The 14,708-nt window shown below is 50.8% G+C and overlaps 7 protein-coding genes across 7 annotated transcripts; 6 read left to right on the plus strand and 1 right to left on the minus strand.

Moving 5' to 3' along the window:
- Positions 1 to 1,112: 1,112 nt before the first annotated feature.
- CGGC5_v006602 (uncharacterized protein) lies at positions 1,113 to 1,496 on the plus strand (the record flags this gene model as incomplete). The annotated part of the gene is made up of 1 exon (XM_032031371.1): positions 1,113 to 1,496. One exon carries the CDS (start codon positions 1,113 to 1,115, stop codon positions 1,494 to 1,496), a length of 384 nt encoding a protein of 127 aa, XP_031889340.1.
- Positions 1,497 to 2,438: 942 nt separating this feature from the next.
- On the plus strand, positions 2,439 to 3,719 carry CGGC5_v006603 (uncharacterized protein; the record flags this gene model as incomplete). The annotated part of the gene is made up of 1 exon (XM_032031372.1): positions 2,439 to 3,719. The coding sequence occupies one exon, from the start codon at positions 2,439 to 2,441 to the stop codon at positions 3,717 to 3,719; it is 1,281 nt and encodes a 426-aa protein (XP_031889345.1).
- An 881-nt stretch (positions 3,720 to 4,600) lies between these two features.
- Positions 4,601 to 5,655, plus strand: expl5 (Expansin-like protein 5; the record flags this gene model as incomplete). Its single annotated transcript, XM_032031373.1, has 2 exons — positions 4,601 to 5,170; positions 5,236 to 5,655. 2 exons carry the CDS (start codon positions 4,601 to 4,603, stop codon positions 5,653 to 5,655), a joined length of 990 nt encoding a protein of 329 aa, XP_031889346.1.
- Positions 5,656 to 6,328: 673 nt separating this feature from the next.
- CGGC5_v006605 (Sterol uptake control protein 2) lies at positions 6,329 to 8,456 on the plus strand (the record flags this gene model as incomplete). Its single annotated transcript, XM_032031374.1, has 2 exons — positions 6,329 to 6,442; positions 6,504 to 8,456. 2 exons carry the CDS (start codon positions 6,329 to 6,331, stop codon positions 8,454 to 8,456), a joined length of 2,067 nt encoding a protein of 688 aa, XP_031889343.1.
- Positions 8,457 to 8,973: 517 nt separating this feature from the next.
- On the plus strand, positions 8,974 to 10,371 carry CGGC5_v006606 (Branched-chain-amino-acid aminotransferase; the record flags this gene model as incomplete). Its single annotated transcript, XM_032031375.1, has 3 exons — positions 8,974 to 9,282; positions 9,355 to 10,113; positions 10,186 to 10,371. 3 exons carry the CDS (start codon positions 8,974 to 8,976, stop codon positions 10,369 to 10,371), a joined length of 1,254 nt encoding a protein of 417 aa, XP_031889344.1.
- A 410-nt stretch (positions 10,372 to 10,781) lies between these two features.
- CGGC5_v006607 (putative 2-hydroxyacid dehydrogenase) lies at positions 10,782 to 11,938 on the minus strand (the record flags this gene model as incomplete). The annotated part of the gene is made up of 3 exons (XM_032031376.2): positions 10,782 to 10,844; positions 10,904 to 10,988; positions 11,046 to 11,938. 3 exons carry the CDS (start codon positions 11,936 to 11,938, stop codon positions 10,782 to 10,784), a joined length of 1,041 nt encoding a protein of 346 aa, XP_031889337.2.
- A 425-nt stretch (positions 11,939 to 12,363) lies between these two features.
- dug1-1 (Cys-Gly metallodipeptidase dug1) lies at positions 12,364 to 14,222 on the plus strand (the record flags this gene model as incomplete). The annotated part of the gene is made up of 8 exons (XM_032031377.1): positions 12,364 to 12,416; positions 12,477 to 12,508; positions 12,578 to 12,645; positions 12,697 to 13,484; positions 13,538 to 13,864; positions 13,915 to 14,009; positions 14,069 to 14,090; positions 14,144 to 14,222. 8 exons carry the CDS (start codon positions 12,364 to 12,366, stop codon positions 14,220 to 14,222), a joined length of 1,464 nt encoding a protein of 487 aa, XP_031889338.1.
- Positions 14,223 to 14,708: the final 486 nt, after the last annotated feature.

Raw genomic sequence — 14,708 nt, forward strand, 5'->3', positions numbered from 1 at the left:
ATGCTCCTGGGACGCGTTCGAATTACTTTCCGCCAGATCCGGACACTATCGGCGCTGGACGAGGATGAGGAGCCTTATTATTTGACCATCCGAAGTACCGGTATGAGTGGCATTGCGTTGCGGATGGCATGTCTTGGTGACGTAGAGCATAAATAGAAGTTGGAATGATGGTGCATGATTGATTATGAAATCATGTTGTTTTTATTTGCGACAACTGATACGCTTGAGATGAACGGCACTAGGAGTTACCACTATGTAGATTTAGAATTAGGTGTATATATAGATCATTATTCAGGGGAAATGTGAAGTGCCCCAGTTGTGGAGTAATCCGCGAGCGGCCTTACTTGGCGTCGTCTGAGTTGACTGGCCTTGAATCGGGAGAAAGTATAAACCAAGCCACTGGGTCGATCATAATATGAGCACAAAAAGGGCTGAAGATGCAGCTATCATTGCTGTCAAAGGTTTGATCTTTATTGATATGTAAAGCCTCCATGTGGATCCTCCTTGGGAACCGGAGCATTCCTAAGAAGTCTCCGTTCTCATTGCAGTAGTAGTGGTAATATCGCTCATCGCCGGTGCGACCGGTATGCTCAGTACGCTCCTCTGTAAGGGAAATGGTGTCGTTGTGGACCAAAATTACGGACATGGCAGTGGTCTCAAGTGAGAGTTGAATGAAACTTAACTGCCGGCGCACTGCGTCCACTCTGCTTCGATATCCAGGCCTCCCGTCTGTTGCGAATGCGAGCAGGTCAGGGGCTAACTGTATCAAAACCTAAAAAGCAGAAGCTTCGGTAACGCCGAACGTGTAGTCGCTATCCCCCGTTCTGCACAGCCCTGCCTTAACGTCTGAAACGTTAATTATATTATCGCACGTCAGTAGACCTCTGTAACGGCACTGCGCAATAAGGCTGAGATGTATTGTGAGAACTCTAAAGTCTAGTTGGTGTTCTCTTGTTGGGTAGGTAAAGAATGATTTTGTATTAAAGCCAACATCCTGTCGCTTCTCTTGCTCAATTCCTTTTGCCCCTCATCCCGCATCAGTCATTCACTCAGCGTTTCTTCAAGTCAACTCAACTTTCTTTCAATACCAACTACTCTCTTTTTTCATCAAAATGCGTTTCGCTGCTGCATTCGGACTCTTTTCCCTGGCTGCCGCCCTGCCGGCCACTCCCGAGGGTGACGGCGCCGCCGCCATCGAGGCGAGAGCGACCCCGATGGCCGGAAGCAGCATCTACTCCTGGCCCGCGACCGCCACGCCCATGGATATCGAGTTCTACACGGGCGCCAAGCTCACCATCAAGTCGCTGGACTTGACAAACGTCCAGGTCGACTGCAGCAACAAGGCCGACCAGAACGCCGAGTTCATCATTACAGACAACGAGAGCAAGGCCGTGATCTACTCGTACAAGGTCAAGGTCGGCGAGACCTGCAACTCCGTTTCCTTCCCCAAGGGCGAGAACGCGATTATGATCACTACGAAGATGGGATACTTCTAGACGATCGGCGGTTCGGGGAGAGGAGCTGAAGGCCGAAGGTTGTTCAGCTCTGGAAGATATGAGGTTCAATAGATGAAGTGTTCTTGCATTTCTACATATCAATTTAAAGCGATCTGCCTGCGCATTTAAGCCTCCCTTCCCTGGCGTGAATCAGCCTATGGTTTGCCGTCTGAACAATTTGTTGACACTTTCATCTCGAAATAATCCCTCCATGAGTATCGAAAACTGTGATCAAGTCTTAGAAAGAATATATTGCAGTTGCAGTGTGCTATGGAAACAGATGGGACGGTTTAAGTGGATGTATGTCATCTCTGTAACTCGGCAATTTAATATTCTTATCACCGCTGACCCTTGGGGGACATGTTCACCAAATGGGAATACTTGTCCTTGTCCAATGTCATCACACTCGTCATATGGAATAGTTCCGTTCTATCATAGGAAGTTCAGCTACATATCTAGTATTCGTCGATTAAATACAATTTTGAGCAGGAGAGCTAATGGTTTTGGATGGCCTTCCTCGCCACAAGTCATTATCTTAATTGCCTTACAACTAGAGTAGTGCTGACCTTCATCCTTCGGCTGGTACTACCTTGGGTGGCTATGACTTCAGCCGTTCATGCGCCTGCAAACCCCTCACACCATTGCGGACGAATCCCCCAATTCTTAAGAGAAAGTTTATCAGGACTACCGCCCAGCCGGTGCAGATCAACTGACCCAGACTAAGACTCACTGGTATTTAGGGTCGTCGGTCTCCTGCAGTAGTTCCTTTCAACTGCAAGAATGCACATCTGACCCAACCGCTCAATGCATCGATAATTAATCGCAAGACTCCCAACAGCAAAGAATGACAAACATGATATAATGAAACTTCCAGCTCTTAATCGCGCAGTCAACGCGCTTTTATCATCTTCAATTGTCACGAACTTACAAGCAGGTTACACCATGCTTCCAAAATTCGATATCGATGAGGCCGCGCGTTCATCATCTCCTATTGCACACGGTCACGATGGACGCGAGACAGCTTCAGACGAGCCCTCCCTGAGGAGCTTTAATCGCGCTACCTACAATGGTGCTCTGCTCTTAAATATCGTCTCCTTCATACTTCCAGCTCTCTACGCCACCCTGTCCAAACTATGGGTCGCCAACATCGACTCTTCGCTCGTAGTCACCACAGACGCATACACGTACATCGGCGTCGTTGCCGAGGTTCTCGACGAAGGGCTGCCGCGGGCAGCATGGGTTATAATCGGTGATAAAGCGTCTCGAACCCTCGCGCAGCGGTTGCAGCTCACGCACACACTCATCATATTCCAATCCGTCCTGGGCTTCATCATGAGCGTCGCCTTCGTGGCCGGCGCAAGCAGTTTTGCGAAGGGCTTTGTACCTGTCGAAGTCCGCGGCGTTAGCATCACCTATGTGCGCATCGGAGCTTTCAGCGCCTTCAGCAGCGCGATCGAGACTGCGGTTTCCTCAGCCACGAGAGCGCTCGACCGACCTGATGTGCCACTCATAATAAGCTCAGTCAAATTCGCGGTCAACATTGTCTTGGATCTTTTAATTATCTCCAAAGTCCATGTCGGATCCCATAACCCTACGGTGAACATGCAAGCTGGCATTCAGTTAGCGTGTAACCTCGCGTCGGCTCTGATCGGCCTGGCCTATTTTCTCTGGAGGAACACCATGCGTTTGTGCAGAAATAGGACACAAGAGCTACCTGAATTGGAGACCACTCGACCATGCTTCAAGGCACTTACCATCCTTTTGCGTCCTGGTATCCCGCCCTTCGTTGAATCAGCCATTAGGAACGCGTTATATCTCTGGCTTGTCAGCAACATTGTTTCAATGGGAAGCACATACGCAACGGCCTGGGGCGTCTTCAACACAATCAGATGGGGTCTCATCATGGTTCCTGTCCAAGCACTCGAGCAAACCTCTCTAGCGTTTGTCGGCCATGCATGGGGAGCTTGGAGACGCGTCATAGGTGTCGAAAATCTCCAGCCAAAGGCAAAGAAGACAATCATTCTCGCCATCACCCGTCCGGCTATTATCTCTCTCGTTGTTGCAGTCATAATTGAGGTGCCAATGTGCCTCTTCCTGACATACTTCGGAGCCCGCCCTTTCGCCAGATATCTCAGCGGCTCAGACGAGGTCGCCGACGTGACGGCAATGATGTGGCGGACGATAGACTGGTGCTATATCTTTATGCTATGTCTACAATGCTAGCGACGGTCTTGCTTGCGACGCGTCCGCGATGGTACCTCTGGCAGAGTCTAGCTAGCAACTTCCTCTATGTGTTACCCTGGGCGATTGTGTGTCAGACGGCGAACCTCTCAGCTGATCGAGCTTGGACTTATCACAGTTTTGTCTTTGGTGGAAGTCTTGTGTTCAGCTTTGTTGACATTCTGATTGTGGATACGCTTTGGGTTTGGACTTTGATGACGGGGAGAGTGAAGCTTGACCAGTTCAGGGGGTAAACTATGAGTTCACTCTCGCTAGAACCTTCAGTCGAAGCTTATTCGTGTTTCGTTCCAATTTACAAGCTTATTACAATCTTTGAGGCTGAACATTCGGACGCGCTGATTGACTTCTAATCTGCCGACATTATCATAAGGATCGTTTTCGTGACTGTTACGAGCGCTTCGCAAAACTCGCTATTTAGTATTGACCGCCGGATGATCGGCCAACAAAACGTTCTAGCCTTGCTTAGACAGATTGAAAGGACCACCTAATGGGGCCGCCTCCTTAAACCCAGGCAACGACGCGTGGGATGTTTCTGATGTTGCCGCTGTTGTTGGTAAGATCTTTGAAGGGTGCATGGTTTGGACTGAAATTCGAACGGTTAAGTCGGAAGACGTAGAATGACATGTTCGAAGTGGAATGACAGTGATGAGGGGAAAGATTCATTAGATAAAAGAGCTTCATTGCCCCAAGTTCAGTCACCTTTCTTGGCAGCAATACACCCAGCTGGTAGAAACCTGGTTTCGTTCATTCTTTTGGCCTGCGCTTTCGTTCATTCGTTCGTTAGCTCTTTCGCCGTTGCACTACTGCATTCGTCCTGTTGTCAACTTAGGCGAGATTTACAACCGCAGAAAATCACCTTCATCATGATTGCTGGCCAAATCTCCCACTTCGCCATTGTCCTTCTGGCAACTCTCTCCGCTGTTGCGGAGGGCAAGGAGGCCAAGACCTGCAAGGCACACAGCGTCAAGACTCACCACCACCATACCAAGCATGCGCACAACTCCACCGCTGTTGGAGTCAGCTTGCCTCCCAAGACTTCCACTGTTCTTCCCACCACGACACTGGCCACTCTCGTCCATCCAACCATCCAATCTTCTCAGATAAAGGATGCCGAGGCCAAGACTTCTCCGGGCAGTCCTATCACCGCGCAAGAAGCGAAGTCCGCGGCTGTTTCTACAACTGCTTCTACTGCGGCGGCTGCCGTTCAAACGGGTTCGTCTGAGACTTTCATCGGCCTGGGCACTCGCTACGGCCTCGCTGACGGCTGCACCGAGGAAAACTGCTGGCAGAATGGCGCTTGCTCCTTCGTGGACTACGAGCTGCCCGCCGGCCTTGATGGATCAACCTGCGTGTCGGATGCCATCTTCGGCAACGGCGAGAACTGCGGTGGCTGCATCTCGGTGACTTACAAAGGCAAGACCCTCAAGATTATGGTAAGCCCAATCGAAACGAAACATCCCCCCACGGAAAGTTGCCGCGTATTGACTGACACGACAAGGTCACCAACCGAACCGGCGGTAACGCGACCCACCTGGACATGACCCCCGATACCTGGTCCAAGTTGACCAACGGATACTCTGGCGGTGGTGTTGACGGCATCGAGTGGGAGTGGATCGCCTGCCCTCTCCCTGAATCTTCTCCCCTCCAGGTTCACATGCACAAGGGCGCCTCTCAGTACTGGTTCGCGGCCACGATCGAGAACGCTACCCTCCGAACCAAGAAGGTCGAGGTCAGCAGCGACGAGGGCGCGACTTGGAAGACTGCTACTCTTCATGACCCTAACATGTGGGAGCTGACTGGAACACTCCCCACCGCGACGGCCTGGGTCCGTGTCACTAGCATCAACGGCGATGAGGTTATCGTCAAGGATGTAGCTCTTGCGTCTGGAAAGGTTACCAAGGCCACCGAGAACTACTAAAGATGATGGCGCGGCGTGGCTGTCACGTGTGTGAGTGGGTTTGATACTCTGGGGTTTCTTACAGTTCCTTTCGTGGCCATAGGATGGCTGTTACCCTTTCATTTTCTTGTATATAGATAAAGAATCACCGAGAATATTTTAGATTTGAGCAATGATGTTCAAGCTTTTGCCAAGAGAGGGTCGGCCTCTCGTTCCCTTGGCGAAAGCACATGTTGGTTGATGCAAGGCGGTGCCGCTGATCAAAAGGTAAGCTACATCAAATCCTAGGTATCTTCTTGAGATTTGATACAAGATAGTGTCTGATCTCCATGTTGAATGTCTGACTTTTTAATGTTTGAGGTTCTTATTGCACTCCATAGCCTGCATCGATTGAGGCGATGGTATTGTTGGCTATCGCCGAGAAGAGCCAGCCGACAGCCGGCCGGGCCTAGATTCTCATCGCAACACTGCCGCAGGGGGCACATGACGTTGGAAGTTAGCGGGGAGACCCCTGGACTGACCCCGCTGCCGGGATGGAGCACGCTAAAACAGGCAACATTTGGCGGTCCCTATCCTCCTCGTTCGATTTCTCCTGTTTCAACAATCTCCAACTCACCTTATCGCAAACGATTTTCAACTTGACCGCCGACCAGACCTAGGCTGCGACCGGACGCGAAAGCCATCTCGTGTTGCTATGTCTGAACGTGTCATACGCAGACGTAATGTTACTTCGAGAGACCGCACCGGCTGTGTTACCTGTCGCGCCCGCAGGTTGAAGTGCGACGAGAAGAAGCCAAGCTGTAATAATGTACGCTCTCCACTTGTCGCGGCAATACTAGCCCGTTTACTGACAGACCATTTGCATGTAGTGCACACGTCTGAATCTTGAGTGCGGTGGTTACGTTACTCCGATTAAGTTCAAGGACCAAACAGATCTGTGGGAGCGAAAGCAGAGGAAGAAACGCGAAGCCAGGAAGGCCGCGAGTGCGAATCGCCAGAGCCCCTCATCACCTGCGCCGTCGCGAAGTGACCCGCCACCAGCACCAGCACCACAATCATCACAAACCGTCATCAATCTTGACGATGTTCATGATGATACATTCTTCTCTGTTGACGACACCCAAGACTTTCTCGCAGGCTCACAGGAGCAATCGCTCTACGAAGCAGCAACATCGTTGGCACTGATCTCGGAGGGAATCCCGCGTGAGACCGGTGGTCACGATGGTGCAGAGGTCAGCGACAGCTCACTGTCCCACCATGTTGTCAACTCAGGGTCCACAATATCAGTCAACGTCGACTCTTCAATATATGCTGCTGGCAATGAGACATCACCAGTGTTTTATGGAAATGAGCACCTTCCAAGTTGCACTCCGATATATCAGCCGCAGGACTCTCCCAGAGTCTGGGACCCGCATCTAGACGAGTCAAATCGGCAGCTGACTTCAGTGCCGACGATATTACCTGGTATTATCGAAAGCAGCAAGTTTCCAGAAGACATGATCTACTATCACCACCTCAAAGACAGCTCACCTTATGGCATCTTATCAATCCTGTCTCTCAGCGATATTCTACAAGAGGATCAACTCGAAAGCGCCTTCTTCCATGCTGCGCTGGCTTTGTCGGCCCTCGATATTTCTCAGTCCAGACCTTCAGAGACTCTTGCTAGCAAAGCTTCGTTGCAAGCACTGGATCACTTCGTTGCTGCCCTCGGCACCGTGCGCATGGCGCAGCTGAATGACGACGGCGTCGCCACAGGGTGTCCATCGAACCAAGATAACGCCATATCATGGCTGGCGACTGTCCTCTTGCTCGCTAATTTCGAGCTACAACGGGGGCAGATGAAGCTCTGGTATATCCACAGCAGAGCCGCAGTCACATTCCTTTCGCAACATCTCAATCGCGTACGGGAATCGTCCGTTGGAGAGTCTCTGATCAGGTCCTTCTCCCGCATTGCTGCTCTCCTAGATATTTTCGACCGAGCCTACTCCGTCAGATACAGCATTGCATCACCAGACGTCTCAGACTCACTGACCTCGTCGCTTGTCAATTCGCCTCAGTCAGCAGACAGGTTGTTGTACATCTTGCCCCGAGTCATCAAACTTGAGGAAGAATGGAGGAGTAACCCACAGCATGACCTACACTGGCGTGGCCAAGCAGAAGATCTAATCCAAGAATTGAAGGCATGGAGGAACACCTTGGACGATTATGATGTGCCGGCCTTGCACGAACACACAGCAAATCCTTTCGATGAGACCGCCGAAGGCCCTGGCATTGCGATTAAGCCTCTCAGTATCCCTCGCGCACGAGAGCCTGTCAAAGCAGCAACGACCTTTATGCACTACTTAATCTCCCTTCTACGACTGGAGACACGATATCTTCCAGGTGCAGGACGAGAATTGCCGCCCAACGCGAAGAAGATCATCCTTCTCGTATGCAGGCTAGCAGCCGGTGTCCCTTACGCATCCTGCGCCGCCGTCAACGCGTACGGGCACGGTATGCTTCCGGCAATGATGAACGCGTATTACATGGCAGAAGACTTAGACCTAAAGACATGGATCAAGGACTGGATCGCCGGGTTTCCGAGGGATCGGGAGGGTATCTGGAATGTCCGCCACGCCCACCGGGTGCTGCGCTACGTGGACGAGGAGTACACTCGCCGCGGCTCACGACATAATTGGGAAATCATCAAAGTGCGCATGGTTGACCTAGAAGATGACGCCACTCCTCAAGACGATGAGGAAAGGGACCCCGATCGGTTCTCGGTCGAGGTGTATTCGAGGTGTAAGCGGGGTTGGAGCATCGACTTTGTAGAAATACCATAAGAGGCAATTTTGACACACTTTGGCAGAGTGGGTTCGCTGATAGCTTGCGATAGCGTAATGAGATGGAGAGATGGGTCAAATTCGCTCGGCAACCCCGTCGATGACCGATTTTTCTGCAAAATTCGACACCGAAAGGACCCGGCGCCGGCCGAGGCAGACTCCACTATTTCCACTTGTCGCGCTACGTCCGGTGACGGCCCATTCGTTGTGGATTTTGTTAGCGCCCTCGTTCTCCTTTGCCCGTTTGGGTAAATTCATCCCGGTAGGCAGCCCACGAGGGCCTCGGGATCATGCCAATCACGAAATTTTGGACGCTTGCGCTTGCAATTGCGAATGTTCCGCCTCTGACATGGGCTTTCTACTTTCGGATTCACTTCCGACGAGACTAATCTTCTGCATATTGTGTTGCTGAAGGTTGCTTTATCATCATCGGCAGCACACCTTTAACATCACCTATGCCCACCGTCACATCGAGTTCTGTCGGTCAACCTTCCAAAAATTTGGCATCACCATCACCATGAGCCCCAGCGCGACAACCACGACACACGGCACAACCGCGCCGGCGGCGAGCGAAGTTGCCCAGAAGCAACAATGGGGAGAACTCGACGCCTCAGCAATGGTGAAGACTCTCGTCCCCGAGACGGATCAGCGCCCTGTCCCCGCCGTCGATGACCCCGTTCGTATCGGTCAGAACTGCACAGCAGCGCATATGGTTCAAGTGCCTTGGTCGATGGAGACAGGTTGGGGGACACCAGTCATGAGCCCGTATGGCAAGATCGCGCTAGAGCCAACGGCCAGCGTTTTGCACTACGCGACAGAATCTTTCGTCAGTTAAACTTGTGGCTGAACTTGCGACATGCTTTTAAAAGACTTCGAATTCTAACAAGTGAGGGTACAGGAGGGCATGAAAGCCTACCGCGGCTACGACAACAAACTCCGCCTCTTCCGGCCCCAACTTAACTGCGCCCGCATGGTCAAGTCCAACGCACGAGTCGGTCTCCCCTCCTTCGACCCCCAGGGCCTCCTCGATATCATTACCGCATACATCTCTGTCGAATGCCGCCGCTGGCTCCCCGACCAGGGCTCAAATATCTACCTCCGCCCCGCCATGATCGGCAGCGGTTCCGCTCTTGGCATCAACCAGCCGCCCGAAGCCCTGTTCTTCCTCTTTGCAGTTCTGTTCCCGCAGGCATCGCGTCTGCCGCACCCTGGCATCAAGCTTCTCGCGAGCAGCCCGGAGCACATCCGTGCGTGGCCCGGTGGTTTTGGATCTGCAAAGGTGGGCGCCAGCTATGGACCGTCGATGGTGTTGCACGCTGCCGCGAAGGCTAAGGGCTGCTCGCAGACGTTGTGGCTTTTTGGGGAAGACAGGTTGGTCACGGAGGCTGGTGCGAGCAACTTCTTCGTCGTTTGGGAGAAGAAGGATGGCCAGGGCATCGAACTTGTGACCAGTTCGCTTGACACGGGAGTCATTCTGGACGGTATCACGAGAAGGAGTGCGCTGGAGATTGCGAGAGAGCGCTTGACGCAGGAGGCTTCAGGGAAACACACGAGCTTGGATCCCTTGGAGGTTGTCGAGAGGCCATTCAGCATGGACGAGATTGTGGAGGCACATGCTGAGGGAAGAATTGTTGAAGCTTTCGTCACCGGTACCGCGGTAAGTTTGCCCTTGGTCTATTGGTGGAACGCATTGGTGTCAGGAATACTTTGCTGACTGGTCTTGATTTAGATGTTCGTTACCCCAGTGTCACTGATTCACTACAATGACCGGGATATTAACCTTCCGATGACTGTTACTGATGATGGTCATAAAATTCCTCATGCGAAATACTCGTCGGCTATCAAGGCTTGGCTGGAAGACATTATCTACGGACAGGTTGATCATGAGTGGGGATATGTTGTCGAGGAACAGTAATTGGCTGGAACTTGGATGAGAGAACTATATACTACATTGATGAGCTTTTATATCCAGCCTAGAAACGTGCTGGATGATATTTGGACGTAAGATAAACAGAGTAATGATACACCAAATGTTTTCAAGCGGTGAACTCATTTGTATGGATTGTTTCCCTAAGTACGCGAGCCCAATTGCGACCGAACACGGGCATGAATTGGGAAATTATAGGAGATGGGAATACGTGTTCCCCAATACCGCGTACAGGTAGAACTGAGCATTTGTCAAAATGTATCAAATTCCATTTACTTTCACAATCTTTTAGGATAACACCTCCAACTTCCGTTACTGGGGGAGTTTTCCTGATCTAAATCTAAATTTTATCATGACGTCGAACATGAACACCCCCTTTAAAAGTCTTTCTAATTCCGTCATGACGTTATAGTAGTCGAGAAGAAGTCGTCTACCCTTTTCATGGCAATCAACGCATGGTTCTAAATGTTTACACCCATATTAGCTATGGACTGAGCAGTCAGGAGTGAAATATACCAACCTTCATAGAATCGTGTGTCAATCCTCCCAGGTGAGGTAGCAAAGTGACGCAATCATACTTGAGCAACCTTGAACTGATTTTGGGTCTTTTCATGCCGATAATCAGCACTGGGCATTTGTGAAAACAAGAGAAGGCGACTTACTCGTTGTAATGAACGTCAAGTCCAACGCTGGCAATGACCCCGCTCTCGATGGCGTCACACATAGCATCCTCATCGATACACTTTCCTCTTGCCACATTCACAATCCTCATGCCCTTCTTCATATTCGAAAAGGCTTCTTCCGACAGTAGGTGATGGGTGGCCGCAGAGTAAGAGCATGTCAAGACCAGGCAGTCAACGACGGCGATCAGCGCTTGCAGATCCTTGTGAAGTGCCACAGGCGGAATGAGGCCCCTTATATATCCATCTTCATGTTGAACAGTCTCAAGAAGCTTCCTAAGATTCGGCCTGTCAATGCAGTGGATCTCCATGCCTAATGCTGCAGCCTGGCGTGCAACAGTCTGTCCGATTGAGCCCATGCCAATGATGCCCAGCTTTCTGCCGTAAGGATCTACGGCTGTCTGGGCAGAGTGCCTCAGTGCTGGAAGAAACTCGTCGTTCCGAAGCATGCGCTCGTATCGGTTTAGCTGACGAAAGACGGAGATGATGAGGTAGGTTGCGACGACAGCAGTTGCTTCGCTACCGCCTGTCGTGTTGAAGAATTCGATGCCTCGAGCATTGAGCCCTGGAACGTCTTCTTCCTCAAATCCATGACCAAAGTTGACGATCAACTTCAGCGACCTGGGGAAGTATTGCAGTGCGCGTCTGGTCCAGCCGTTGCCAACTTTCTCGATCCCGGTGGGGACGTTGAGACCGATTCTCATGATCCCCGAAATGTCGTGGCAAGTACCACCTTTCAGAGACTCATGAAAGTCTTTCGTAGTTGAAAAGTCATATTGGTGAACAATGTATCGTGTGCAGAAGTCTTCCCAAACAGTGTCAGGAACGACCCCTTCGGGCGAGCCAATGACGAGAACCTTCGGGTGTAATGCCATGGGAAGGAATTTGGAGATAAAGCAAAATGATGAATTTGGTGGAATCGAGCAAAAAAAAGCCTGATTGAATTGGAGACATGCAGTCATTCAATCAAGTTGCCAACAAGTTCTCTTCGCATTTAATGCCTTGCTTCCTGTGAAGCGCTTCGCAGCTGCCTCCTCTTCGTAAAAGACTGCCTATTCGGGTAGATCTTTTTCAGTGGGGTCCGATCTGATAAGAGAAATGCACCCCTGCGAAAGATCTTATCCGATCTCGCTTAGCGTGGGGTCGCATGAGATGAGCAGCCTGGAATCCGTCATCAACCCCTCCTTTCGCGTCAAAATTGGCGTCGTGACTGATCGCGGTCGAGGAGATTTTCGAGGTTGCTCTCACACCAACATCAGCTGAATACCCCATCGTCTTGCCGCAGAGACCGACGTTGACTATGGCTGCAAAGGCTGATGCTGCAGGCGATGGCCTTCATGGCTTCTACGCGAAGTGGGTTTCCCCTTGAGGACTTTGAGGTGATCTTGAAGTCGCAGAACTAACAGCCATTAGGGTTGACGAGTTAGAGACTTCTTTCATCGAAAGTAAGTGATTTTTGTTTAATGCAAGTTCCAATAGTTCGAAGTTCACATCAACTCACCGACGATGAAAAGGACTGGAAGAAGCAGTTAAGATCCCTTCGGTATCTGCTTACGCGGAACGAAGAGAAGATGTTTTCATAGTAGGTAGTATATCTGTCTCTCAAGATGAATTAAATTGACAAGACTATTAGATGAGCGAATGGATTGCTTCAAAGATGAGAGATCTAGGAGTGGAGGTCACACTGAAGCCTTTAGGGAAACAGCAAGACAAACCGGATCTCGAGTTGCCCCCTCTCGTTTTGGGTCGATATGGTAACGATTCCCAGAAGCCGACCGTCCTCGTCTACTCCCACTACGATGTTCAGCCTGCTGCTCTCGAAGATGGTTGGAAATATGACCCCTGGGTTCTTACGATTGAGGAGAATGGTCGGTTATGTGGCCGAGGCACTTCCGACGACAAGGGCCCGCTGATAGGATGGCTCAACATGATTGAGTCCTTTCAAAAGGCGGGAGTCGAAGTTCCGGCGAACCTTGTCTTCTGTTTCGAGGGTATGGAGGAGAACGGGTCCTTTGGTCTGCGCAAAGCCTTGGAGGAAGAAGCGCAAAACTTCTTCAAAGACATTGATGTGGTCTGCATCACTGATGTCGTTTGGGTCAGCGATGAGCAGCTGAGCATCCCTCAAGGCTTGAGAGGAATCATCTTCTACCTGCTGACCATCACCGGCGCCGAGAGAGACGCTCATAGTGGTGGCTTTGGTGGTCAGATCTCGGAGCCGATGACCGATATGGTCAACATCATGTCCTCACTCGTGGATTCGAACGGCAAGATTCTTGTGCCGGGTATCTACGACACGGTGCAAGCCGTGACGAAAGAAGAGTATGACAGCTACAACAAGCTAAACATCTCAGACGATTCCTTGCTCGGGGGAACGGGCGCCAGAAGCCTTCACAAGACTCAGGCAGACGCTTTGATCGCGAGGTACTTATCATCCGCTGGGCCTAACTTTTGACGTGAAATTAACAAGCGCCTAGATGGAAGAAGCCATCCCTCAGTCTTCACAGGATCGAAAACGCGACGCCTGGTGCAGGAGCTGTGACTTCGATTCCTGCGAAGCTTGTTGGCAAGTTCAGCATCAGGACAGTTCCCAACATGAAGTCACAGGATATCGACAAGCTTGTCCAGAAGCATATTCGAGAGAAGTTTGAGAGTCTCGGAAGCAAGAACGAGTTGGATATCAACTGTGCCGACCAAAGTGACTGGTTCTACGAGAGCGCCGACCACTGGAACTACCAAGCCGCAATCCAGGCTACTCAGAACGTATGGGGTGTTGATCCAGTCCTCACATGCGAAGGCGGAAGGTAAGGAGGCATTGTGCAGGGTCGTTTACCGCAAGCTAATTCTGGACCAGCATTCCCATTGCATTGGACTTCAAGCAAATTCTTCAGAAGAACGTGCTTTTGCTTCCCGTTGGACGACCCACTGACGGCGCTCACACCATCAACGGTGCGTTTTGTTATTCTTCCAGAGTCGAATATTTGCTAATCGTTTTCGGTGGACTACAGAGAAGCTGGACAAGAACAACTAGTAAGTACTGTCGATTTGCACAGTCCGTTTCGCCTTACTAACGACCCCAACAGTATCAACGCTATCAAGTTGTATGGATCGTATCTCCAAGAGGCGCAGAAATTGTGGCGTCAGAGCAAGGCGACAGCATAGCTCACCAGACAGTATTCGCAAATCGTGCTTTAAGTGGGCACCTCAGGACAATCAGAACATGGATCCGGCAACATCGCAGAAATCGAGAATACCCATTTCAAAAACACCTCCACTCTCGTGTCGTCGTGACTCGTGACCAAATCGAAATGCGCTCTTTCGGCCACCAATCAGTCTCAATCACCGAGCGATACCTGGTTTCTGAGCGCGCTAAAGCAAGGATCGTGGCGGATGGCAGAATTACCCAAATAGGAAATTATGAACGACAGAAATGAGGGGCATCAATCGGGCGGGGCACATCGTTGAGATGCGACACAGGCTCGTGAAGCGTCCCAGAGAAGAGTCTAAACATTCCCATTTCTAGGCACATTTCCTCGACATTGTTTTCTGTTGAAATGAAAATCGTTTTTGAATTTGCGATTGCACCGCAGAGCCATTAGTCTTCACTTGATCCTACTTCCCTTCGTCGCGAGACTCAGTCGGCCAGAA

Source organism: Colletotrichum fructicola (genome assembly GCF_000319635.2).
Source record: "Colletotrichum fructicola Nara gc5 chromosome Unknown KSG_Nara_v1_contig03, whole genome shotgun sequence".
Taxonomy (NCBI): Eukaryota; Fungi; Ascomycota; class Sordariomycetes; order Glomerellales; family Glomerellaceae; genus Colletotrichum; species Colletotrichum fructicola.